Genomic DNA, 26,562 nt, shown 5'->3' with positions numbered 1-26,562 from the left:
ACTATTTGCACTAAGATACAAAAGTAGTCCTCGCTTACCAAATATCCGATTTAGCAATTTACAATGGTATAAAAAACAGCTTGTGACCAATCCTCACATTTATGACCACTGCATCATTCCAAGCCACATGATCATCATTTGTTTATTTCCCAACTGGCTTTCCACAAGCAGGGTTAGTGAAGAACACAGTAGGAACATCTCAAGTTGCAGCCATATGGCATCTCACTTAACAACCATAGGTGATTCACTTAACAACTAAATACAAATGGAGGTTGTATGCCCATTGTGCTCCACTTGGGGTCACATAATTTTAAAAGAATTGGAAAGGACCTTGGAGGTCTTCTAGTCCAGGGGTGTCAAACTCAAGGCCTCTGAACCGGATTTGGCCCGTGGGGCCACCCTGGAAACAGCGCGCTGGCCTGCATGCGGCTCTCACAAGCTCCGTTTTCGCTGGCAGAGTTGCAGGAGGCCGTTGCAGCCGAAAACAGAGCTTGCGAGGGTTGTGGGTGGCCCTCCCAAGTTCCATTTTTCTTGATAGAGGGTTGCAGAAGCCATCACATATGAAAACGCAGCTCAGGAGCCCATTTTCGCTGACAAAGTGCTCTCAGACCACCACAGGTGGCCGGACACGAATGACGATGAGCTGGTCATGCCTGCACCAGCCCCCTGAGGTCAAACACAATCCTGATGTGGCCCTCAATGAAATCCGAATTTGACACCCCTGTTCTAGTCTAACCCCTTGCTTAAGCAGGAGATCCAATATCATTTCAGACAAATGGCTGTCCAATCTGTTTTTAAAACTTTCAGTGATGGAACACACACAACTTTTGAAGGCGAGGACTGTGAGGAAATTTCTCCTAGGTTGGATCTCTCTTTAAGGTGTGTTGAAGAGGCGCCATATGGGGTTGGGGAGATTGTGCAGAGGGGCACAACGGTACAGGGAAGTGCAGCAAATGTTGTGGAAATTGTACAGGGGTTTATAAGCGTTAGGTAGGGAAATATTTTTGAAGCAATGATAGGTTGTCTAGTTATTTTAATAAAGGCAACGGGTCACATCCTCCAAGAAAGGACATGTAGGCAGCAGGTTTGCAAAGTGGTGCTGAAGGGGAATATGTGGCAACCCAATCGGCTACTTTGTGCTGAACAACTATTCTTGCAATACATTTTCTGGCTATGAAAGGATTTGCATTTTGTGTCCAGGTAACTTTTTTTCTTAAAGTATCCACTTCCAGTCTATCCTAGTTCACTGGTGTCTAAGAAATCAAGGTGTGGTTGATTCATTTCAACATTCACTAGTTGAGTTTTCATGCTTCCTAGGTTCCTTGTTCCCATTGAACTTGCTGCTTCGGATTTTCTTTTCAGTTTTGGTAAAACCAGCAACTGGATGTGCCAAAAAATCCTCTGCCCATGCATCCCATGGGGCAGCCTGCCCCAACTCAGAAGCTGACCAATGTCTGACCTTGGACAATGTTTGGCTGAGGTCCCTACAGCCTGTGGGTCAGACGATCAAGTAGAAAAAGAGAAAGCTGGCCCCTTTCTGCACGGTTGCCCCGAAAGGCGAGTCTTCACGCCTCCACACCACATTTAGCCATCGATTCATTTGGGACGGGTTTGCACAGAGGTGGCTTCTGCATCAAACCAACTCTGCAAATCCAGAGTATGCACCCGGCCGCGCTTGGCTTCCTCGGCAATGAACGGCGGATCCGAAATTAATCCCAGCCGCACTTCTGGAATTTTACTCCTGGAGGAACAGAAGGGGCTGCTTTATTCTTCCGCATCCCGGTCTTTCTCCCGGCCACGAGACCAAAGGCCTCTTCTTGCCTCCGCTTGTTCCACCACGCCTGGGGATAATCGGATTGGAGGAGCGGAAGGGAAGGGGGGAAGACGGGCGGAAAATCGCCGAGTGCCCGAGCATCTTAAGGCGGGGGGCCGTGCGATCGCTTGCGGGATGCGCAAGAGCAGGAGGCGGGGTTGGGCAGCCGAGGAAGCCGCTTCTCTGGAACGTCGGCTGATCCAGGTGAGGCGAGCGAAAGGGGAGCAGCGACCGGAGGGGTCGCCGCATTCGGGGGAGGGAGAGCCCTTCAATGCGGGCAATCAAATGGCCTGGGGTGTTGATTTATCCCGGCTCTGCCGCCGGCCGCCTCCTTGCAGAGCTCCGGGACGGGATCTTCCCGCATCTCAACCAGCAGAGGGAGCCTGTTCTGGCTCTACATCCCCGGCTTTGGGAGTGCGAACCCAGGAGGGGAAACGGGGCTGGCGGGAAACCCGTTCGCTTCGTCTCTAAGAGCCTGGGAGCCTCGGCTCTCGTCTCCCTCTTCTTTTGCAATTGGGCTTGACTTTTGGGATAAAGCTTGATCTCGAGCAGGTCCTCCCTGGCTTGCTTCGTTTTCCCAACTTCGCGGGAAAGAAGTGCCTCGAATCGCGGTGACTTTTTTTTTTTTTACACCGGGATTAGAGCCATACGCCATGCGGCTGAGCTGCATATTGGGTCAATATTCATTTGGCTTTTTTTAACGTGAGCTTTTATTTGATAAAAAATAATATTGTGGTCGCTCCCTTCCATTTTAGGGGCATGCACTGTTATGGGATTGCAACTCATTTTGTCATAGATAGAATTGTGTGAATATCTGTAAATATATAACTTAACATACGTATATGTATATGACTGTAATCATATAATCACATTGAAGTCAGAGGGAGATGCTAAAAGACGATTTAATTTATATTCGATAATACAGAAATCCTCACAATAATAGGCAACTGGCTTATCAGCAAACCACAAGTTAAATCCAAATTAACCAACCATTTTCCTTGTGTTAATTGTTGGAAATGCAAAGCAAGGGAGGTAAGTAGGGAGCCATAGGAAGCTTGTTTTTACATTAATGATAAGGTTTCCCCTTCCTCATAATATATGACTGCATCTTAAACGTTGAGTGCCATTGCATTGAAGGATTATTAGATTATGATATGTCAGATGCTACAGATGCTATACGCTTCCCAAATTAGGAGCGATTATGGTGCTGCCAGTGCAAAATGGATGCTTATAGGAAAAGTGATGCTTCCAAAGACAAATCTAGTGATAATCTCCCTGAAATTAGGATTAAGAGTTGGTGATGCCTGCGTTCAACTTCTCTTTTTCTTGATCTGAAGCCTCAATGGGTAAACCAAAAATTAATTGTTTTTATACATATATTTTTTTACCTTTACTTTTGGGTGTGCCAAAGTTGAAATTGGCAATTTTGCTTGCATTTGATTCAAACCTTTAAATAGAAACCAGTGATTCCTCCTAGTTGGGAAACTTTGCATGACCAGGGTATAAAGTTTACCCTGCTCTAATGCAACTGAAATTTATTTTTATGACAGGGAGTTGGTAAAATGATTACATCTCTGTGTGCGGGAGGGTGGAGATTCCTCCCCTGCGAGGTAGGCCAGCCAAAGCCTACCTGGAGCCCCTAACCGTCTGGATCCGCAACAATTTGGATAAAAAAAAACAGCAGGGAGTTTCCTGCTTCGTTTTGTTGCCATCCAGCGGCCTTCCAGATTTTCTCAGCCCGCCTTGGCAGAGGGGAGGTTGAAGGCGAAGCTCGGTTTCTGAAGCAGCGTTTTCCTCGCCCACGGGCGCTTGAAGGCGTGGGGCCTTCACAGACGCCTTCGGGCACCTGAGATCGAGAAGGGGAAAACTGGGAGGCAGCGCAGGACGCAAAAAGTGGGGGAGAGGGGAAAGGAAAGGGAGGATGCCATGGCGGGAAAAATGCCCTCGGGTCGGGGAGGCCTGTTCGTGGGCGGTTAGCAGGGACCCCCTCCTCGCGTGAGACTCCAGCAACGCCGCCTCGGTTGCCGCGGCAACGGGGAAGACATGCGGCGCCCGCCAGGCCGGCGAAGACACCCCCGCCAGGTGGCGGTGCGGGAACCCCGTTTCTTTCTGTCCCAACAGGCGGACCCGCCAGCTCGGATGGCGGCGGCGGCGACCTCTCCGCCGCCCGGGGCTGCCCTGCCTCCTTTCCAATTCCGCTCGCGGCTCGAAGGCCCGGATTGGCGCCGCCTGAGCGCCGTGGAAGTGGACCGCGTGGCGGCCGAAGTGAACGTTGCGGTGCTACAGGAGCACCTGGAGCACGTCACCTTCTGCAACGCCGGCCGCGAACGCTGTCCTCACTGCCAGGGCCCCGCCGACCCGCTGCTGCTGAAGCTCCTGCGCCTGGCCCAGCTCTGCCTCGAGTACCTGCTCCACTCCCAGGATTACCTCAGCGCCCAACTCCGCGCAGGGCAGGAGTTGCTCCGCGCCGCCGACGCTCACCGCGACCTGCTGGCCAAGGATGTGGCCCGCGGGGCCCAGCAGATCCGGCTGCTCAAGGAGGAGTGCAAGCGCCGCAAGAAGATGATCGCCACCCAGCAGATGATGCTCCAGGCCGGGGCCACCTATCACCAGGTGGGCTGGCAGGGTGGACAGAAAGCTTGGCTCCTAATCGAGGAGCTAGTGATGGATTTGGGGAAGTGGGGTACTAATACAGGTAGTCCTCAAATTACAACAGTACATTTAGTGACCTGTTGGAAGTTACAATGGAGCTAAAAAAGTGACTTATGGCCTATATTTGACTTACATTTAATGACCGTTGCTTATGACTTACATTTATAATGTTGGCAGCATCCCCATGGCCACATGATCAAAACTCAGATGCTTGGCAACGGCTTCATATTTATGACAGTTGCAGTGTCCTGGGGGCTTGTGATCAGCTTTTACGACCTTCTGACAAGTAAAGTCAATGGGGAGTCCGGATTCACTTAGCAAAGATGTTACTAACTTAAATGCACTTAACCGTGGCAAGGAAATTCATAAAATGAGGCAAAACTCACTTAACAATAGCAATAGCAATAGCAGATTTTTATATACCGCTTCATAGGACTTTCAGCCCTCTCTAAGTGGTTTACAGAGTCAGCATATTGCCCCCAACAACAATCCGGGTCCTCATTTTACCCACCTTGGAAGGATGGAAAGCTGAGTCAACCCTGAGCGGTGAGATTTGAACCGCTGAACTGCTGATCTAGCAGTCAGCTGAAGTGGCCTGCAGTACTGCACTCTACCCACTGCGCCACCACGGCTCCTAACATAAATTAACATTTAAGTTAACACAACCGCATAAATGTTGGGCTCCATTATGGTCAGAACTCGAGGACTACCTGTAAAGGAGAATATTTGTAGCCCAGGGTTGGCCTGAAGGGTGCTTGGTGCTCTCTGAGCTTGGTTGTTTACTTTCAGGCCTTTCATTACCCAAACAAGGTTAATATCAGTGCAATGATGTTACCTAGTTTGGGTCATGAAAGATCTGCAAGAAAGCAACCGAGGTCAGAGAGCACCAAGGACCCCTGAAGTGGGATATGGCCAAATCTGGTGGAGCTGGAAAGCTAAGCAGGCCTGACTTGGGTTACTTCTTGGAGGCAGCCTTGGGAGGTTGAAAAACATGTCCCATGGCAGCCGGCTTGCCAACACAACTGACATGTAGAAGTTGATGTGACCCAAAGGGCATTTGATATTGTTATGTCCGTATGAATGGAGGATTACAGTATCTCCGCCCCCCCCCCCCCCGGTTTTTTGTGGAGGGGGAGTAGACTTGGTTGTGAGCTTGGGGATTTGAACTCAGTATGGATGGTACTGTTCTGAATATGTGGGAAAGCCTCATTACAAGTTAGTCTTTTGCTTTTGCTTTGATACCTAGGAATAACAAATGCTGTAAATAAAGCAAAACAATAAAGTATTGGGGACTATTTTTGAAGGTTAAAGAAATAGTTGTTGAGTTTTGCCTCATTTGATGACCTTGTCACAGTGTTTAAGTGCATCATGACTTAATCCCTGTATACATTCAAGAATGCGATTCTCCTAAAGTTATTAAATTACGTTGGTGGGCTAATCCTTTCTGTCACTTCTTTCTGCTTGCAATTTTAAAAGAGTAGCCCAGAATTGTTGACTTCTGCTTACCTTGCCCATTGGCAGAATTTCAGACATTTCTGAATTGTTCTATAATGCCTCTACTGTATAGTCTTTGTACATTGCAGTAGAATCCAGTATTCCGTTTCATCTGCCATAACCTAATTAAGTGTAATACGGTGTGAATTATGCTAGCTTGAATCTACATGATAATGATAATATACAGGTACTCCTGAACTTACATTAGTTTGAACTTACAATGCCACTGAAAGAAGTGGCTTTTGACTGTCTTTCATACTTATAACTAAAGCAGCATCCTCATGCTCACGTGATGACATCAATGGAGCATGAATTGTCTAGTCACTATTCAATTCCCTTCTGTCCAAGGATTCTTTCAAGATTAACCCATATCAACTGGGTACTGCCACCAGCTGTCACCAGTAGTGATTTAGAAGAATTAAGTTTCTTTTTATGCATTGTACTTTTAAAAGCATATGCTTGTAATGTTTGTAATATTTATACATTTTAATCACAAGTCTTTTTCAGTCCTTTTGTTTAGGGATTGAGTTCCCTGCACCATACTACCACCATTAAATTACTTAAATGGCTCTTGTTTTCAGAACAAAACTGTCATTTGAAATAATGACATACATTAAATCATACAGAGATAAAAATAAACATACTGAGATAAATTACTTGGTTTCACAGATGTTGTTTAACCAAACTTTTATTTTACAGTGTCAGTTTTGTGACAAAGCCTTTATGAACGCTTCTTTCCTGCACAGTCATTTGCAGCGTCGCCATTCAGAAGAACCAGTCACTGGTAAGTGAAATCTAACATCCAATCCATAATCTTTCTTGTTCAAAAAAAGCAAACAAGTGCAGTAGGTGCTATTTAGAGAACAAGGAGGAGAGGTTGTTTAGAGAGCCATTTCGTTATTAGGAAATCCAGCACATTTGTTACTTCTTGCCAATATCAAGAACCTACTAGGGCCCTTATTAAGCTAAAGAGAATTTTACAAATGCAGCTTGTACAGTTTGTATCTATAAAACATTATGTAACTTTAATATTTTTTTTTAGGTTTTATTTTTAGTGAGTTTTAATTTTTTGTTTATGTTCAGAGGAAAAGATCTACAGCTAATCCTCAACTTACAACCGTAATTGAGTCTGGCACTTAAGGGCATAAGCCATTATGGTTGTAAAGCAGGTCATCACATGACTGACCCAATTTCATTAAGCAAACACCCTGGTCATTAAGCAAATCTATTGTTTGCGATAGGCTTTTGTTTTCTGGATAATCTCTGTTACATTCTTTAGATGGTAATGTACTGAGGAAGTACTTGGTATTATAATCCACAGGAAAAAATAATGCTTCAAATGTCTGTGTAAGTAGAACTGCATTTCTATGAAGTATATTAACAAGCACTATCACCATTATACATTCTTTGAAGCAGATCGGAAGAAAAAATCACATACTTATAAACTGCAGGAGGAGATCAACGAACTGAAAGAGCAGTTACAACTTACCAGGTCTCAATTAGAAGCTGAACAACATGCCCATGTAGTCAAACTGTCTAAGGTAGGGGACATTCTGTAAGATGCCATCCAATTATACCTTACTAATTAAGATTATCTAAACCAATATCAGCATTCAAAGAAGAAAATCAAGACTAGCCTTGTTTGATATTTTTGCACTTTACAGAGTGAAATGTAGATGGAAAAATGATTGACTGTTTTAGACTTGGTGGTTGCATATGAAATCTGCACTTCTTTTTTATGTTCTTTGGGAAATTTCACAGAATTGTCTATCCTGCCCATAGATTTCATCAAAAAGTTGTTCTAGCAATGAGCCAGGTTAAAAGGATATACAATATACATTTTCACACATCACCATTTCCATTATCTCTTCCTACAAACCTTTTTTCACTGATCAGCAATCCTCTAGTTAGATTGGAATATTTTACAATCCATATATCACATTAATTTATGATAAGGTTTCATTGGTTTGGAATAAGCATCATGATCAAAAGGCAGGAATTTTAGAAAATGACTTTCTGGAATTCTTAAAATAGCTTTTTCATTCAATTTCAGGAATATGAAGATCGCCGATCCAAAGAGGAGGAGATTCGGCACTTATTTCACAAATGGAAAGACGAAGAAAAGGAGAAATTGGCCCGTGAACTTGAGAAGGTGAAAGAGATGTTTATGAAGGAATTTAAAGAATTAACTGCAAAAAATTCAGAATTAGAAAATGTAAGTAGCTGAGAAATTGGATGGTGTACTCTATAGAGTAATATTGCAGTTTTATATTTTAAATAATGGAAAGGGTGTAGAACTTTATAAAAACCTGAGCTTACTGGTTGTCCTTCAGCCACAAATTCCTTCCTTTCCCATGTACCCCTATTCCTGCTATGTTCAAGCCGAGGATTATTTTCATATGCAGCTGCTAAGATTGTCCATCAGAACCCCTTCAATTGGAAAGGATATCACTTCTCTTCCCCTTTTGCCCCACATATTCATTACTTTCCTGAAAAGTTTCTAAAAGTGTGGCTTGAACACCTATTCCTTTGAACTTAAAAACAAATAATTGTATTTTATATTTGTGGGGTGGTTTATTATTTAAGTAATTAGAGTTCAAGAAAATGGCTAAATTTGGGGGGTTGGTGGAGATGGCAAAAAAAATACTTTGCCTTTTAGAAGTATTTCTAGCAGAATATGCCAGCTTATTTATTTTTCCAAAGAGAACTTTGAATTTACTCTGATTGCTGCTGTTGTATCCCTATTAGCATTTGCTAGAGGTACAAAAGTCCAACCAACATCTGAAATCCAATTTAGGCACTTTAAAAGATACCGTTGAATTAACAGATGAGAAACATCGGATTGCTGTGGATCATCAGAATGTAATGCAGCTTCTTGAAAAACAGGTAATTTAATACAAATGTCAGGCACTGTGACTTCAGACTCCAGATTTAAACAGGGAGAAAGAATTTATGTGCATTTGGTCTTCCCTCACATCCCTGTAAGATGAACACATTTCCAATCAGTTTCCAATAAAGCCAAGAAAGACCACATTGGTTGGGGATGATTGAGATTGCAATTCATTTGGGGACATGGATGAGTGAAGGCAGAATTAGATCTCTCAGGAATGCTCAGATTATGTTAATGTATTTTCTTCTAGAGTCAGACTCAGTTGTGCTTTAGATTGGTGAAAGGTGGTTTCAGCTTTTTGTCTTTTCTAGAATGTGACAAAGTGACGCGGCGGCTCACTGGCTAAGACACTGAGCTTGTCAATCAGAAAGTTCAGCGGTTCGAATCCCTAGTAGAGTGAGCTCCTGTTAACTGTCCCAGCTTCTGCCAACCTAGCAGTTCGAAAGCATGTAAAAATGCAAGTAGAAAAATAGGAACCACCTTTGGTGGGAAAGTAACAGCATTCTGTGCGCTTTCAGCATTTAGTCATGCCGGCCACATGACCACAGAGACGTCTTCGGACAGTGTTGGCTCTTCGGCTTTGAAACAGAGGTGATAACTGCCCCCTAGAGTCGGGAACGACTAGCACACTTGTGCGAGGGGAACTTTTACCTTTACCTTAGAGTGTGGTATAATGTATACCTGGGTTGGATGTAATATTTGTCTTCTTTCATCTGAATCCAGATTCCCTCTCCTTAATGCCATAAACTCTGGGATATCCTTCTCTCCCTTCCCTCCCCTGCCCCCCCCCAAAAAAAAAGGTTTTCCACAAATTCTTGGAATTTGATTTTTGATAAGTAGGTATTCTAGACCCTCAGAGCCAGGTGCATTATTAGGAAGACCCCAGACATTAAAATGACAAACTAAATTAGTTCATAATGTCTATTATGGTCTCAAACTAAGCTGGTTCAGTAGCTTCAACATGAACATGAAGTGATCTAGGCAATCAACTTGGGCACAGAAAGCAAAAGTAATTTCACAGTGTGATTCTAGTTTCAGATAACCTGTTTAATTTTACTTTCTTAATATAAGCAATGTAGACTTATTTAATAACTGCCACAGCATGTTTATTTATATTGTGAGTTTGACACAAGTTGATAACTTGGATTTCAATAAAACAAAATTAAGCAATATAAAGTTAAGACTTTGTTCAAAGTACCAATATCATATTTGTTTTATGTAGGAAGCTAAGTGGTCTTCTAAGGTACAAACGCTTCAAGAAGAACATGAAAATGAAAAGCACCAGGTAAATCTGAATGAAAGTTTCCTACATAGAAAAAAATAATACAGACATGGTAAACCATTCAGAATGACTATTTTAAATCCACCTTGGATTATGTAAAATTTCACTGATTCTCATGCTGAGTACCGTATTTTTCGGAGTATAAGATGCACCAAGGTTTTGAAGAGGCAAATTAAAAAAAAAGTTTTTGCACTCTGCAAACCTCCCAAAAACAGCCTGTTTCTGTGAAAACGGCCCCGTTGTTCTTTTTTAAAAGGGTATAAATAGCTCTTAGGAGACTTGTAGAGTGTTCCTGGGGGGGGGGGGGGGGGCGTGTGGTTTTTTATTTTATTTTATTAGACTTATATACCGCTTCATAGGGCTTTCAGCCCTCTCTAAGCGGTTTACAGAGTCAGCATATCGCCCCCACAGTCTGGGTCCTCATTTCACCCACCTCGGAAGGATGGAAGGCTGAGTCAACCTTGAGCCGGTGAGATTAGAACCGCTGAACTGCAGATAACAGTCAGCTGAAGTGGCCTGCAGTACTGCACCCTAACCACTGCACCACCTCGGCTCTTATTTCTGCCCTCCCCAGCCCCCAGGAGCTCTCTGAAAGCCGCCTACAAGCTATGCATGGTCATTTTGGTGAAGGAGTTGGGGTTTCAGGAGGCAGAAAATTCTGTATTCAGTGTATAAGACGTACCCAGATTTTCAGCCTTTTTTGAGGGGAAAAGGTATATCTTATATGCCAAAAAATATGATAACTGCATGAAGTATTCACATTCAGTTCTTTTATTGAAAAATAAGCTACAGCATGCAAGAAGTATGCTATTACAAGAATTACTTTGAAGTTCTTCAGTTACATTCAGATTTGTCTCTGTGAACATATGAACTGGTAAAGCCAAGAATTCCAATGGAGAAACATCTTCCCTGACAGAAATCCTTTATACATGACAAAGGTTAAAAGAAGTACAGAAAGTAAAGGGTAAAAGTGTGTATGTGTGTGTGTGGTTTTTTTTCATAGTTTATAAGATAGATAAATTCATGGTTTATAAGATAATTACGAACAAGGTAAACTTAGGAATTTTGACAAAATTTATACTTACATATTTTTTCTTGCTTCCAGTGGAATAGGAAGACTCAGGAAAGGAGTTTTACAAATGGAGAAATGTGGAATGATGTGGTTAAAAAGAGTCACCTTAATCAGGATACCAATCTTTTCCTCTGAAAGAGTATCACTGCAAACTATACAGTCTGTTATGCCCATAATGCATTGTCTAGTTTTGGTTGATTGTGACAGTTACACAAATCTTCTGTGTGTCATCACAAACCTGTTGAGTAGGATAGGCACCCTGATACTCTCTAGTTACTATCTTGAGGGCCCTAAGTTGCCTAACCGTACCAAAGAGCACAAAAGTATCATAAATTAATGGATTTGCTAATTCCTTAAGAAAATAAGCCTGTTTCGTAAATCTAAATTATTTATCCTAAAAGGGAAATGTCTTGATTAACTTTCCATAGTGCATATATTTCTATTTTCCTAATGCTGAAGGGGAAGAGAGTCTGCCCTTTAATCTTTTATGTCCAAAAAAACATTGGGAGGAAATTAGACCAGTAATTTTATATTATAAATATATAATAAGATACATAAGATAGCATAAGATAAACATAATGATTCTAGTTAAATAGACATTTTCCATATTTAACCTATTCAGCTCACATCTCAAATTGAGAAGCTTAAAGCATCAGTGGCTGAGGAACTGAATATGAGCAACATTTTCTATCAGAAGAGACTAGAAGAACTAGGACAAAAGCTGCAAGAACAAAATGATCTTATTATTATCCAGAAAAATCAGGTCTGTTCCATGTATTAGTGCCCTTCTAAAATGCCAGAGCATAAGCAAAGGGACCTTTTTTATATGAAAAAATACGGCTGGAATTCCAGTAATTACATAAGTACGGTAAATACTTTCTATCCTTACAGACTTCTCATTTTGTGTTCTTACAATCAGTGTTTCTTGTTCCTTTAGTAGGCCTGCAAGTCAGCAATAGAGCATGGCTGCTGAAAGGTGAATACATGTTTAGGCTGCATCTGGGCTTTGCTTTTCAAAGAATTAGAAAAATGGAAGAAAATGTGCATAAAAGAGAAATACAAATTTAGGGCTTAGGGAGCTAAACTCAGAAGCCAGAATTTTGATGGACCACTATCAAGAAATCTCATGGCCATGAAGTCACCAGCACTAGTTTGTGAAGGAGACTTTGCTTATAATTGCAGTTGGCCATGACAAAAGGTCCTTTTGCCACTGGGCCAGACTTGACAGTAATATATTCAGCCAACATTGAGTTCATAATAGTAAGGAATAGTCTCCTCTTTCTTGCCACCTATTGTATGTGCTTGTCTTTGTACCTGGGACCACTTAAGAGCAGTTCATCTGGAGGGGAGACTTTGTGCAGCGAGGAGTTATTGCAAAAGCATCGTATCGCTTCCCATCTGTTGATGAAGCCCTACCACTTACCTGGAAGCCTTACTTTATCAAAATGGCAGATTCTTAACTAGCACTGCATAAGCAAATTCTCATTTCTGCATCACTATCCATGTTTTCTAACCCTGTAATTTCAGATAGAAAAACTGGCTTCAAAAAAACCAGTAGAAAACTTAAAGTTATCTGAAGGTAAGTAGGACTTTTAAGAAAGAAAGAGTTTAAAATGTGGCACAAATACTTTTTTAAAAACTTTATTACAAAACTGCTTTTGCAGGAAAAAAAACACATATCCTTGTTTAGAAATATGTGCAGTTTATTTTAAGGAGAAGTTTGACACTTATATCCTCTCATATTTTTGTTCCAGTGAAAACTTCAGCACAAAATGTTCAACCCAAATCAAGCCCATCATCCATGCATGGTAGGTTTCTGTAATAGACGTGCAACTCCTTAGGTATTGTCCTGTGGGATAATAAGTAACAACTAAATTTAATTAATGGAACAATCTTTTTTATTAAGCTCTCCTGAAATATATTGGAAAAATCAGTCATTATATTCATTGGCATAAATGTAACTTGCTGACATTTTCTTTCTGTACAATAATTGTTTCTATTTAAAATCAAAATTGAAGGATTTTTAACTAAGAGCATAAAACGTGTTGTAATCAAATTAATTTGTGGCTGGCTCAATAGATTTTGGAATTGAAGCAGAAAATCAATCCGTTCTCCCAGCTGTAAGACTGTTATCAAAAGAGCGTCCAGAATCTGCTGTCCAAGGTTAGTTTATATTAATCTGGGATAAGCACCTTGAATAAAATTGGTAATAATAGGACCTTTTAAAAAACCCACCTAATTGAAATGTGTTTTTATCTCAAGAGATTTTTAAATACACAAGAGATGAGAGAAAATGGATAGGCTAGACAAAGAAAGCGCAACGTAGTACTCCCAGGGACCGTACTATGCCTGCAGAACCATTACTCTCATTTTGCAAAAGGCTCTGGGTGGATCTGGAGATTTATTTCATTTGTAACATTTAATTGCTTTTCTGGTTGGCCAGGAGCACTTCAAGGAGAAACAAGCGTGTTTGGAAAGGAATGATTCTCAAAGAGAAAATGAAGAGGGTGGGGAGGGAGTAAAATGGGTGGATTTATTGCTAAGAAAAAGGGAGACTATTCAGAAGAGGTCCCAGCCCCACCTCTGAGGCATATTCAGGAACAAAGCAAGTTATGTATCATTTTGCCTCAATTGTTTGCTTACTATAAAAAAGGGGTTTTGCTAGGGTAGAAAATATGTTGGCTCATTGGACTGGTTTTACTGTATATTCAGGTACAAATTGCAATTTCTGCATTTATTTATAAAATGGGTTTTATAATGGGTTTTGTATATTCCGGGTACAAACTGCAGTTCTGCATTCATTAAATAGTTTTTTTTGCTAGAGTAGAAAATATGTTGATTCAATGAACTGACTTTACTGTATATTCAGGGTACAAACTACATTTGTACTTGGTACCTTGTGGACGAGTTGCTTGTATTTCAACCTCACCAGTTTGCATTTGCCTTTCTATGATAATTCCAATTTATGGAATTGCTATGTGGACAATTCCAATTTTAGGCAATTTATGTCCAGGGAAAAATGCCCAGTGTATCAATATAAATCAAAGAATTGTAAGATGGGATCTCTCTAGTATCCCATACAAAAGTTCATGATTATAGAAGTATAATCTTCAGCACCAGGAATTGTATCACACGATAACAGCGCCAATTCAAATAATTGGATTATTTGGATCGGACATTTTAAGATATGGGGAATCTTTTATCTGTCATTGTGAATAGCTATTCAATTTGTACAGGTATCTTTATTTTTTCCCAAATAGATCATTACTTGTAGTAGCAGCTTCTGTTTCTTGAAGCTACCTTTGAATAGCAATTTAACCTGTGCTATTTGTAAACATACAAAAATGTCTAAATGATATCACAAAGTTCTCAGTATTTAGTATTTCTTACTCAGTTTGGACATATTTGGGTTTTGATCTGGGTTATTTTATTGGTGATTGCCTATTTAAGTAGCAAAAAGCCTTTCTACTTATGTATGCCTCTCTTCCTGCACTTTCACATTCCTCCTGCCTTTTATAGTTACTGCTTTAAAATCAGATCTATGAACATAGGTATTCATAACAAATGAAGAAACTTAATTTGCTAGTGGCAACTAACTTTTCCAGCTTGTGACGCCAGGTGCAAATAATAAATTACTAGGTTTGTATTGTGCCAATGCATTATTATTCGCAACTCCCCAGCACTATAATGTGTAAGTTTATGATTGCATTTTTACTCTCCGATAGAATTATATTATTAGAGTAATGATTATTTTGGAGAAAGGCTATTTAACATGATTGCCTGATATGTATGGGGCTGTCCCAGCATATAGGTGATCTTCATATACCTGTAGTCATACTGAAGGCTTCCTGTATGGAATCCTGAAGGAGAATGGCATACTGAGAGCGTAGAATTTCTTGATGACATTTTATTATAATCAGTAATAAAGTTGGCAAAGATTAGATTTATAATGACTGTATCTCTCCCAGAAAAGCTGGAATCTTAAGATGGGTACCTTGTTTCCCTGAAAATAAGACCTCTCCGGATAATAAGCCCAATCGGGCTTTTGAGCGCATGCACTAAAATAAGCCTTCCCCAAAAATATTGCAACATAGCAGCAGCGATGAAGTGACCAAGCTTGACACTTCCTGTACCTCAAAAATAATAAGACCTACCCGAAAATAAGGCCAAGTGCTTATTTGGGGGGTCAAAAGAAAATAAGACCTTGTCTTATTTTTGGAGAAACACGGTAGATGCAAAAGCAGAGGTTTGGATGGTTTTTTTGTTGAGCATAGCTGCCATAATAACTGGGACTTTGGTTGTATCGTAGAGCAACCAAACAAGGAAACAGCGTAAGTAGATGGCACAAGTAACTATTCTTACCTGCAAAGTAGTGTCCACTTGACTTCTTGATTTATATTTAAGCTGGAAAACTGAAGAAGAGATTCAGTTATGAAGATTGATGCTAAATGCCCATGACAGCAATATTATTCTCTGGGGCAATTTGCACAGTACAGTCCATTGAAGCTTTTGTAAAATGTCTCACTTTGCTTTGAACTGTTACTAGTAAAATGATACTTTCTTTGATAGATCAGTGTTGTGATATGAGCACAGGGACCATATGTACGTTAGAAATAGCCAAAGAGCTTTTACTCAGTTTTCTCATTTACACATAATGAGAAAATCCTAAGGCCCAAGCTAAAGTAACCATCCAATTTAGAAAAGCTTCAATGGACTGTACTGTGAGAATTGCATCAAAGAATAACATTGCTATTATGGCTTACATCTATTGGGAGAAGTAATTCAGGAATCAATTAATGCATCCTTAATACAAGAGTAGAGATTGCCTGCTTCTGCAATCTGACTGAAATAATGTATCTCCCCACTGCCCCAATATCTGTACATGGTGTAGGGGCAAAGTCCTAATGTCTGTTGGATTATATGATGGCAGGAGGAAAAAATTAGAGCAAATTTCTTAATGGCTTTTTTTTAGTTTAAATCCCAAAACATAACATCATCCACTTAACCTGCAGTTTGTGATTAGAGGTTGAAAAAAAGTTATGCGTGATAATAAATATTTTGACAGGTGCATGCAGCTGGAGGCAAATAACAATTTGCATTAAGTTGACAATAAATAATTGCATTTGATTAGGTTTTAATCACCAAATAAATATGTATTTGGTACGTTTCCACACTTTTTTGAATTGTTCTCATTCTCTGGGCTTTAGCTTTACCTGTTTTTATACTGTCTGTCTTTCTGTCTCTCCTGCTATTCATGTGTTTCCTCGTTATTAGAACAGGCCCTTTTGGTACACATGCTGGAGCCCATAGAGGAGCTTCCAGAGAATGAAAAAGGTAATCAACAGGACCAATGGAAGTTTTTGTGGCCTAAATTCTTCTTGCATGATGTGTGTGTATGAGAGAGCGAGAGACATGAGAGCAGTGTCACATTTCTTCTACCAGAAGACCCAAAAAGTCTTATCTCAACATTTTCAGATAGCCTCAGTGTTTCTGTGATCCTTTTGAAAAGTAGCTTCTCCTATTGCTTGGCTTCCCTTTTGCCAATTAGTGTCCACCACTATTCTCTCTAGGATTCTGTTTTATTCATCCTTATATCCAGCCTCCCATGAACTTTCTTACACCTACAGACAATTGAGTCAAGGAAAGTAGGCCAAGCAGTTTCCTTGGTTTTGAATTTCTCTTTATTTGGGGGGGGGGGGTATTGTTGGAATTCTTTGTAGTTCATTTGATACAATTCTTAGCTTGTGTGGCTTTCAGCCCACTGTTTAAACATACCTCCTGTCTTATTTAGATTTACGGTTGTCTTCAAGAAGTCATAGAATTGTAGGGTTGGAAGGGACCTTGGAAGTCTTCTAGTCTAACCCCATTTGAGCAAGAGACTTTATACCATTCTGGACAAAGGTTATTTATTTATTCAAGTTTCTCTATCGAGAGTAGTTTTGAAATAGTTGGCTACAGATTGGTCCTCCAGAAAAAAATAATAGATGACATAGATGTTACAATAAGTAACAATGTGCATGATTAACTATATTCACTGAACTACCTGTGTTTCCATGAAAATAAGTCCGGGTCTTATATTTATTTTTGCTCCAAAAGATGCATTAGGACTTATTTTCCAGTAAATATGGTACTAGATTGGCTGGCAGTCTTAACTTGGCCTTATTTTGGGCATAAGGCTTATATTATGAGCATCCTGAAAAATCATGCTAGGGCTTATTTTCCGGTTGGTCTTTTTTTGGAGGAAAACACTGTAGTTATTATTAGGATTCTGTGATCACATTATATGTTTATCTACATTGGTTTGGATTGAAAATTATTCTTAAGAGTAGGTCCACTAAAATAAATAATAAATACCTTTTAATGGATTTACTCTATCTATAATTGATACCTAATGCATAACATGATTTGTCAGATGCAGTTGTGACCAAAAGAAAGAGTTGAATTGTGGACTTCTGTAGTTGGCCCAGTTATATTTAAAATTAAGTTATTGCTTTGCTTTTTGATATAGAAACATTAGAATTTGTTAGGCAGAAAATTCAGGTGAGTGCATAATACACTGCAAATATTTTGATGAAGCGTGTATTGATTTTATGATGTGATTTTTTAAAAGAAAAATATCTGGCTTGTTTCAGAAATAGAAAAGCAAGTGCCCCAAAAAGGAAAGAATACATCTCACGTGATAAAGACCTTGAAGAGTGATCCTTCATTAACAAAAGAGCTGAGAACTGTTTTGGAGCAGACCCTAGCAGAAAAGTTGGAATCCTTGGGAATTAAATCCGTAAGATCACTTTAAATTGTTCAAATGAGTGAAGGAATGTTAATGCCTTTTTCAGAGCAGCGATCTTTAGATGTGCTTGCCTGACATTCTGAACCTTGTGTCATGCAAAATATTGCTTTTGAATAGGAAAAATGCGAAAGACAGTATCTTAGCACAGAGGTAGTAAAGTAGTGATGTACATCTGTAACAAGACTGTTATATGCTCAAAAGTGGAAAGACTCAACACTATGTAGGAATGTCAGATGATGGAACTGGCAGAGATGACTAAATAGATTCTAATCAAAAGAGAGAAAAACTTTATTTATTATTTCCAGTCAACCTTAAATATATTGGTTTTCTCTAATAGACTTTTTGCATGAAAAAGAAAAATATACAGGGTTCCATGTAGCATCCAAAATTAAATCGGAGTCCAAGGCAAATATTGTTCAAAGTTCCAATTTATTAAGAAAGCCATGTTGGCACATCTGGGAAAACCCGAATTTGAAAGCTTCCCGGTTTTCCCCACCCAGTTGAAAATTCAAGATCTTGCCCCCCACCCACAAGTCCATTACATGGTCCAATCTTCCACTGCCATGCTAGCAGTTCCACCCATCCAGTTTTGGTCTGGTGCAGAGGTGCCGAGACAAAGAATGACCTTGGCTTTCTAGAAAGAATTTTGTTATGGCTACATAGCATTTAGCTCCGTACAATCCCCCCTCTCATTTTCCCACAATAGAAAAGGCATAGTAGAATAATAGAAAGTGTGGCAGGCCAAAGATCCAAAAGGAATACAGATGCAGGCCTGACAGGAAGCTTTTTTCCCCCTTCCTCCCTCCCTCTCTTCTGCTTCTTGTCTTTGTATTGTTCCATCATTTCCCATGAATAATTTATATTATTCCCGAAAAAATAAAATTATTTTTAATTTTTGTTAATTCATCTTATCCAGGGAGTACATGGCATCCCAAGTGATCATCTGAACAGAGTCTTAATATCTGTTGAGACTGCTAGAGAAGAGAGAAAGAAACAAGTGCCTGACATTCAGCACATTCGAGAGCAACTTGAACGACAAGTCAGTTTCAGAGTTGCTGAAAAATCATCTTGCAGCAGATTTCTTTCCAACCCTCATCTTTCTTCAGAAGGTATGATCTTTATTTATGCTTGGGTCAGATTTAAAAGTTTAGCTTTGCTATCTGTAAATGATTCCTTAAAATAAACGTGGGCCAGTTCGTATGTATAACATGACTGTAATACTTACATTTACTGATAACAGGCAGGTCTCAATTAATGCTAATCATAAATCCCATGAAATCATTGTGTCATTCAGATTTAAACATTTCCAAGTTATATGGAAAATAGGCTGATTGGTTCTAGCTTGACATAAATAGATAATGAAAAATTATCAACATGATTTTTTATACGCTTCGTTAACGAAATATAGCAGTAAAGATTAAAAGTATACACTTACAACTTCATTTTTTAGCAAAGTCACAGTAGGTATAGAAAGTAAAATAAAAACAAGAATATTCTTCATATTATTCCTACTTTAAGATGTATGGACTTCCAACTTTCAGAATTCCTCAGCCAGCATTCTGAGAGTTTAAAGTCCAGTATCTTAAAGTTGCTCAGATTGAGAAACATGAGGAAGGAGACAGTGACAGGAAATGGTCCCACAAAGTGGGAATGTGGGATCCTAAAGAGAGCCTGTGATTTGGTAATCTAGTGACTTGATAGGGTTAGTGTAATATTTGTAAGCAAAATGGAAATACTGTTTTTTTGTTCTTTTATGTGACATAATTTCAGTAAGTATTCTTTTGTAGACAGGGCATGTGGTTTAAATGACACCTTTCTTATCATTTCATTACAGCTAAACACAGGACAACTCGCTTAGGAACTTCATTACCAACCGTTTTCCCCAGGCCAGTAAAACGTTCTTCCTTTGCCAAACATTCACCCGTGCAAAGAACTTTGCCTGCTGAAAACACTTCGACCCCAAAGTAAGTTAAAAAATTCAGGTAAGATATAACTTGCATGCTTTATGAGTAGCTGATAGTGTTGTCTTCTTGGTGATTTATTTATTTATGAAATTTATTAGGTTCCCATCTCATGGTTCAGGTGACTCTTGAGTGGCCCATTGATGATCAGGAAGTAATGGTGGGGATTACTAAATTATTATATTATTTCCTCTGACCTCATGAAAACAGACATTTACATTTTTAAGAAGAGCAAGGGAATAGTCAGCTTAACCTTCATATCAACCAACTCTATAAGCCAATGGCTCCAGTGAGGAAATTCAGGAAAACAAATGGCAGTGTATGAAGTATGCATCTTACTAGCCAAAAGAAACTGCAAATATTTGTTTTCTCTTCCTTCCAGAACCAAGAAGAATATGTTGAAGGATGACGTTTCTAGAAAGCCACCTAGTACGGTGTAAGCTGCCTTCATTTTGTTTTGCATGCTTTGAAATAAGAATTCTATTAGACAACCAAAAATTAATTTTGGAACAAATTGGATATACAGGTAGCCCTCAACTTACAACAGTTCATTTAGTGACCATTCAAAGTTACAACGGCACTGATAAAAGGGACTCAGGACCGTTTTTCATAGTTACGACCTTTGCAGCATCCCCATGGTCATGTGATCAAAATTCAGTTGTGAATTCAGTTGCTTGGCATTTATGACTTGCTGTGTTCTAGGATCACATGATCCCCTTTTGTGACCTTCTGACAAGCCAAGTCCATGGGGAAGCCAGATTCCCTTAACAACCGGGTTTCCAACTAATCAACTGCAGTGATTCACTTAACACATGTGGCAAGGAAGGCTGTAAAATTGGGCAAAGCTCACTTAACAAATGTTTCGCTTAACAACGGAAATTTTGGGCTCAATAATTGTCGTATGTCGAGGACTACCTGTGCCACTTTGCCTAAAGAAGTGTAGTGTAGGCTGATTGGAGACAAGGACAGCAAAAAGAGAAAGGGGAGCAGAGGGTTGGACAGGACATTCTGCTTCTGATCCGAAATCTGTTAATCTTCTTCTGATTTCTTGACCTCCTAAAATGCTATTTGCATACTTCTGGATTCATAAATTACATTGAATATTATACATAACAGGAACAACCAATGGTTATGATTCAACTACTTTAGGTCATCTACCTTTTAATTTGAATGGAATTAAGTGAATTAGTTGGCTGAAATCTATATGTAGCTCATCATTTTCCAACCTTGTGCCTTTGAAATAAGCTGGAATACAGGTTATTTCACTAAAAATCATGAAAGGACTTAATCCAGCACCTTTGGAGAGCACTACTTTGGAAAAGGCTGAAATAGAATTCTGCCTAAATAGTAATAAAAAATAGTTTAACTAATTCTTATTTTTATAGAGTGGGTTTATTCTAGATCAGGGGTGCCAAGCTCGCAGCCTGCGGGCCAGATTTGTCACATGCTGGCTTCACCCCGCCTGTTTTAGCGAAGGGGGGAAAAGTCCCAATATGTCGACACTGTGACAACACAAATTTGACACTCCTGTTCTAGAGTTTGCTTCATTGCTCTTATGATGTAATAGTTATATATCTGCCTATTGATGCCAAAATAATCTTCCAACAAAAATGGGTACATCTCCCAATTAGCCTTGCTTTGATAAGAGAGTTGCTAAGGAACTGTTTTAGGTATAATGTTTGCTAGATTATCGATTCTAGTTTTATTATAGAAAGTTAATTAATAGTAATAATTCTTTATTGTCAGTGCACAACATATGTACAATGAGATTTGGTTGAGCTCCCTCAACCAATATTTTTAAAATTGCTGTAACTGGAACAGCTTAAATTCATGGATGAATTTTTGTTTTCCCAGAACTTCTCCATTTAGCTCAGAAGAGGAAGTGGAGGAAAATGACATCAGGCACTCCTACATCTCACCTGAATTAGCTCTGCATAAGGCATCCAAGGACCACAGCAAAGATAATTTGCCAAGATTTGCATATCGGAGTGATGTAAACATTCCTGAAGATGAAGTAGATCTTAAGCCATCCAGAAGTACAAAAGCTAATTATGTGGGCAGTACTTGGGGGGGGGGGGGGAGCTAAAAATACATGGCACATGTAAGGGAGGAGAAACTGCCTTTAAAAGGTGGGCAAGCTGAAGCAGATGAACCATGTCAGAGAATTGGAAAACAATTCCTAACCTAAAGAATCCTTGTAAACCACCAAATTAGGACTTTTAGAAAATAGAATAGAATGAATGAGCTGGAAGAGACCTTGGAAGACTTCTAGTCCAGCCCTCTGCTTAAGCAGGAGAGCCTATACTATTTCAGATAACTGACTGCCTAGTCTAGAGGTGTCAAACTCGCGGGCCGGATGTGTCACGTGCTGGCTCCGCCCGGTTTAGCAAAGGGTGGGAAAGTCTTGGTATGTCATGTGATGATGCCGTGACGATGCAAATTTGACACCCCTGGTCTAGTCTCTTCTTGAAAACATCCAGTGATGGAGCACCCTTGAGGCAAACTGTTCCACTGGTTTATTGTCTTCACCATTAAGAAGTTTCTTCTTAATTCCAGGTTGCTTTTTTCTTTGATTATGACTTGAGAGATTGACAGCTGTTTTAAGGTTTCATCATTATTTTAGGTGGGAGCTAATCAACATTTTATTAAGTCTAATTTCAGGATTGGAATGTACTTTAATTTTCGAGATCAGAGTTTGGGTGATAATGCAGTGAGGCGTACAAAATTGGCTAATCTCTGCAAGTGTTCTTTTCTTCTACTTTGCTGTAATTTCCCGTCCAATGTCAGGATAGTGCAGAATTATTGATAGCCATATTATCCTGGTTCTGCTGTGTGTACTTGATGTCTAGAATGTAGTTCCGAACAGCTGCCTTGGATCTAATTGTTTTCTTCCCTATTAACCTTTTGCCAATTAATGTAAGGTTAATTTTACTTGGGCTGCATTTCATATGCCCAGAAGAAATAAATTTCACCATGTTTATTTCATAAAAATACACTTCTTGTGTATTTTATGAAATTAAAATATACAATAACTAAACAATATTCATTTTTGAATATTTCCTTAATTTAAAATCTGAGATGGTACAGCAGTGGGACAAGTTTGCTGCAATGGCATACAAGGAACAGCAGCCAGCCGTGTTTTATATGGGGAATGAAAGGGGGCAGAACACGGGCTAGCGGCAAAAGTAGAAAACCACCTTATCAGCAAGATGGTGTGTAGTTTCACAACCCAAACCAGGATAGTCAAAAGTCTGCTAGTTTCGAAAGGGAGCCCAGATTTCAGCCTTGGAAACTTACTGGGTGACTTGGGGCCAATTTTTTAGACCAATGTATATTATAGTGTTATTGTGGAGAGAAAAAATGGAGGTTATTCCTTGTATGTCCCCTTGAAATGCTGGAAGAAAGATAGGTATGGGTGTAAGAACTGTACAGTGTGGTCTCTGGACTAAGTCTTGTTAAAGAAATGTTGAGAGCGGAGCAGCTACTGCCACTGTGTCTTCAAATATTTGTTTTATAAACTAACTGTCTTCTATCTTGATGGGTTTTAGGCTCTTTACTTCAAAATGAGATGGATGAAATGGAGAAGTTTCTTTTGAGCCAAAGAAAGGAAAGCAAAGAAATTGGAGGAATGAATGGTGGTTCATCATCTATTCATGCATGTGCCCAGGAAGTAAAGGTATTTCCCAAATCAGATTCTAGGCTGTCCCGCTAAATGTTTTCTGGTCCTATTGTCCACACTTCCATTTGACTCCGATGTCAAGTGGCGTAATCATAGAACTGTAACTGTGTGATTGCAAAGAGCAACTCAAACCGTCAAATCCAGAATCCTCCATGCAGAAATCCCTAACATTTCCAGACTTTGCTTATAGCAATAGCAATAGCAGTAGACTTATATACCGCTTCATAGGGCTTTCAGCCCTCTCTAAGCGGTTTACAGAGAGTCAGCATATTGCCCCCAACAATCTGGGTCCTCATACACACCTAGTGCCATGGATCCAAAAGCTTCTATTGTTGTGGTTCCACGATCACCCTGGTCTTATTATTATCAATATTTTTCCTAGCAAACCACTACCAGAATTAAGTTCAGAGCAGTAGAATCCTACATACAGCTTGTATTTTGTATCCACTGGAATTCTTAATGTAGCTTTAATGAAACATTATTTTCAATGGAGAATAAAATACATGTTCTTCCCAGTGTAAACGAATGAGGTACAAGTAGAAACATTTTAACAGTGCTGCATTTTTTTAAAAAAAGAATTACAACTGTAATATCTGATAGACTATTCTGTTTTGCTTTCATCATACTCATTCTATCTCCTTTCAGTAGAGGTCGCTGTTTTTTTTTTAGAATAACAGTTTTTTCTATCTATGTTGATACAATGTTCATGTTTAGTAATGAATCAAGAAAATATACATCATTATACTGTCTCCTCAAATAGTTTTTTTAAAGCAGGAAAATAAAATCATTGTTTTTCTGCATTATTCCTGAGAATTCCAAATGTCTTTCGATAGTCTGATGTATCTCTTTCATCTTACTGTTTTACTGTGTTGAAAAAGATTGAGAACCATCGCTCAGTGAAATATTGCTAAGCATTTCCTAAGTTGAAGAAATTGCTGTTATTTCTTTTTTATATATAGTTTACAGATATTGAAGATGAGGATGACTGGGATTTATCATCTCTGGAAGATGAAAAACCTTTGAAAAATGAGAAAAATAAGAATGTACGTGCTGTTGAAAAGAATGATCCAGGTGCTGTGTCAACGACCCATGAAGGGGGAAAACCAATAAAGGATGAAGGTATTTTCACGCTAGAATTGCTGTGTTATATTTTTCCTGAACAATTTGAAAAGGGAGGGGGGTGTTAATCTATACCTACATCTACTGTGGCTGTGGATACTGTTTATATAGACCTATCAGTTACATGATAGCTTAGTTTGGGAAGAGTTCCTATGGCAACAAGATGTACAACTCTCCCATTGCAGTCATTGAGAGCATGGTGAGAGTTTCATGAATTTCCTAGCTTTGCCCAATGGCACTGATTCCAAAGCTGAAGAGTTCCCACATTGGCCAACTATGATTATGGGAGATGGCATTTAAACCAAAAAGATTTAGACTGCATAATAATGAAAACCTATCTAAGTGTAAAAACAAAAGGTGGCAGGGAATGAAAGCATCTTTCTCACTGAAAAATAATCTTTCAAAATAACTGTTTTCTTTTTAAACAGGACGTCAAGATGCAGCTATCTCAAGCTCACTGAAAAGCAGCTTGGTCACTGTTACAGATTGGAGTGACTCTTCGGATATTTGATTGTGCAAGGAGGTTTAATCTGATTTCTGTCCTTTTTTCTTACGGTGCACTAACAAGGAACTTTTCTTTACAAAATTGTGTCCAAAGTTTTACCTTTTATCAAACGCGAGCTTTTAATTACTTCCAGCTAGTTCTCCTGGAAGAAGTGGCTAAAAGTGTTTTATCAATTAATACTGCTTTAATACTTTTTTTTAAAAATCAACACATATTTAAATCATACAAAGACTTTATATAAACTTAATTCTACTTTCTTGCTTTTCCAACATCTAGGACGACAAAAAAGTTGGAAGCAGTTGGATTTGTTTTGATTCCTGGCACTTCCATGCAGCTCCTATCCTGGACTCTCTTGCTCTCTGCATCACTGCCAACTTTCATCCTTGTTGCTTTCTGGGTTGGGGGATGAGGAGGAAGAAGAGTCACTCAGGAAGGGAATTCCCAGGAGGCAAGATAAAACAGGCATTCCACCAGTGAGACCCATTATCAATCAGAATAGAGCTGGATGTCAGCCTCTGCTTCGCTTGCTTGCTATCGGCTGCCATAGAAATGGGGAGGGTATTGGGAAAGGGAGTTTTGTTCTCATCATCCTCTGCGCATGCTGATGGTTGATGTTTGGACTTGGTCAAGGCCAATCGCCTCGCATAACAACCTGATAAGGCCCCTTGAAGATGCATCCCACATGACACCTTAGGGAGTTGCAGATTGGATACTGGGCTGGGGTAACTGGAGGGAGGGGGCTGGGCAATCATTTGGAAGGGACCTTGGCAGTCTTCTAGTCCAACCCCCTGCTCAAGCAGGAGACCCTATGCCATTCCAGACAAGTGGCTGCCCAGTTTTTCCTTAGAAACCTCCAGTGACGAAGCACCCACAACTTCTGAACACAAGCTGTTCCACTAGTTAATTGTCCTCACTGTTAGGAAGTGTCTCTTTAGTTTCAGGTTGCTTCTCTCCTTGATGAGTTTTCATCCATTGTTTCTTGCCTTGCCTTGTGGTGCTTTGGAAAATAAATTAACCCCCACTTCTTTGTGGCAGCCCTTCAAACAATGAAATACTAGTATCATGTCCCCCTTAGTCCTTCTTTTCTCTAGACTGTCCATAACCAATTTCTGCAACCGTTCTTTATATGTTTTTATTTCCAGGCCCTTAATCATCTTAGTTGCTATTCTTCGCACAAAGTTTCAACATATTTTTTGTAATGTGGTGACTAAAACCGGATGCAGTATTTCAGATGTAGTCTTTTCTAAGGATTTATAAAGTGGTACTAGTAGGAAACACTGCAAAACCTATTCAGTTTCCTCTGGTGCA

The 26,562-nt window shown here is 39.7% G+C and overlaps 1 protein-coding gene across 8 annotated transcripts; it reads left to right on the top strand.

Moving 5' to 3' along the window:
• Nucleotides 1-1,947: 1,947 nt before the first annotated feature.
• On the top strand, nucleotides 1,948-26,479 carry DZIP1 (DAZ interacting zinc finger protein 1). Of its 8 annotated transcripts, none has more exons than XM_087726806.1 (20): nucleotides 1,948-2,017; nucleotides 3,935-4,426; nucleotides 6,659-6,743; nucleotides 7,376-7,500; nucleotides 8,013-8,174; nucleotides 8,708-8,845; nucleotides 10,072-10,134; nucleotides 11,826-11,966; nucleotides 12,731-12,782; nucleotides 12,958-13,011; nucleotides 13,283-13,366; nucleotides 16,478-16,537; nucleotides 17,836-17,981; nucleotides 18,907-19,099; nucleotides 19,825-19,954; nucleotides 20,334-20,387; nucleotides 21,806-21,987; nucleotides 23,500-23,627; nucleotides 24,590-24,749; nucleotides 25,178-26,479. In XM_087726806.1, the coding sequence occupies exons 1-20, from the start codon at nucleotides 1,949-1,951 to the stop codon at nucleotides 25,258-25,260; spliced, it is 2,601 nt and encodes an 866-aa protein (XP_087582932.1). In that variant the 5' UTR covers nucleotide 1,948; the 3' UTR covers nucleotides 25,261-26,479. The 8 variants fall into 8 exon arrangements, with proteins under 8 accessions (XP_087582932.1, XP_087582931.1, XP_087582934.1 ...); XM_087726805.1 differs by having other exon boundaries at nucleotides 7,373-7,500; XM_087726808.1 differs by lacking the exon at nucleotides 11,826-11,966 and having other exon boundaries at nucleotides 7,373-7,500.
• The last annotated feature ends 83 nt before the right edge of the window (nucleotides 26,480-26,562 follow it).

Source organism: Thamnophis sirtalis, unplaced genomic scaffold, assembly GCF_051295495.1.
Source record: "Thamnophis sirtalis isolate CommonGarterSnake01/CBP01778 unplaced genomic scaffold, rThaSir2_p1.2 scaffold_12, whole genome shotgun sequence".
NCBI lineage: Eukaryota > Metazoa > Chordata > Lepidosauria > Squamata > Natricidae > Thamnophis > Thamnophis sirtalis.
Note: the sequence above shows the minus strand (reverse complement) of the source record. Positions and strands in the feature narration are given on the sequence as shown.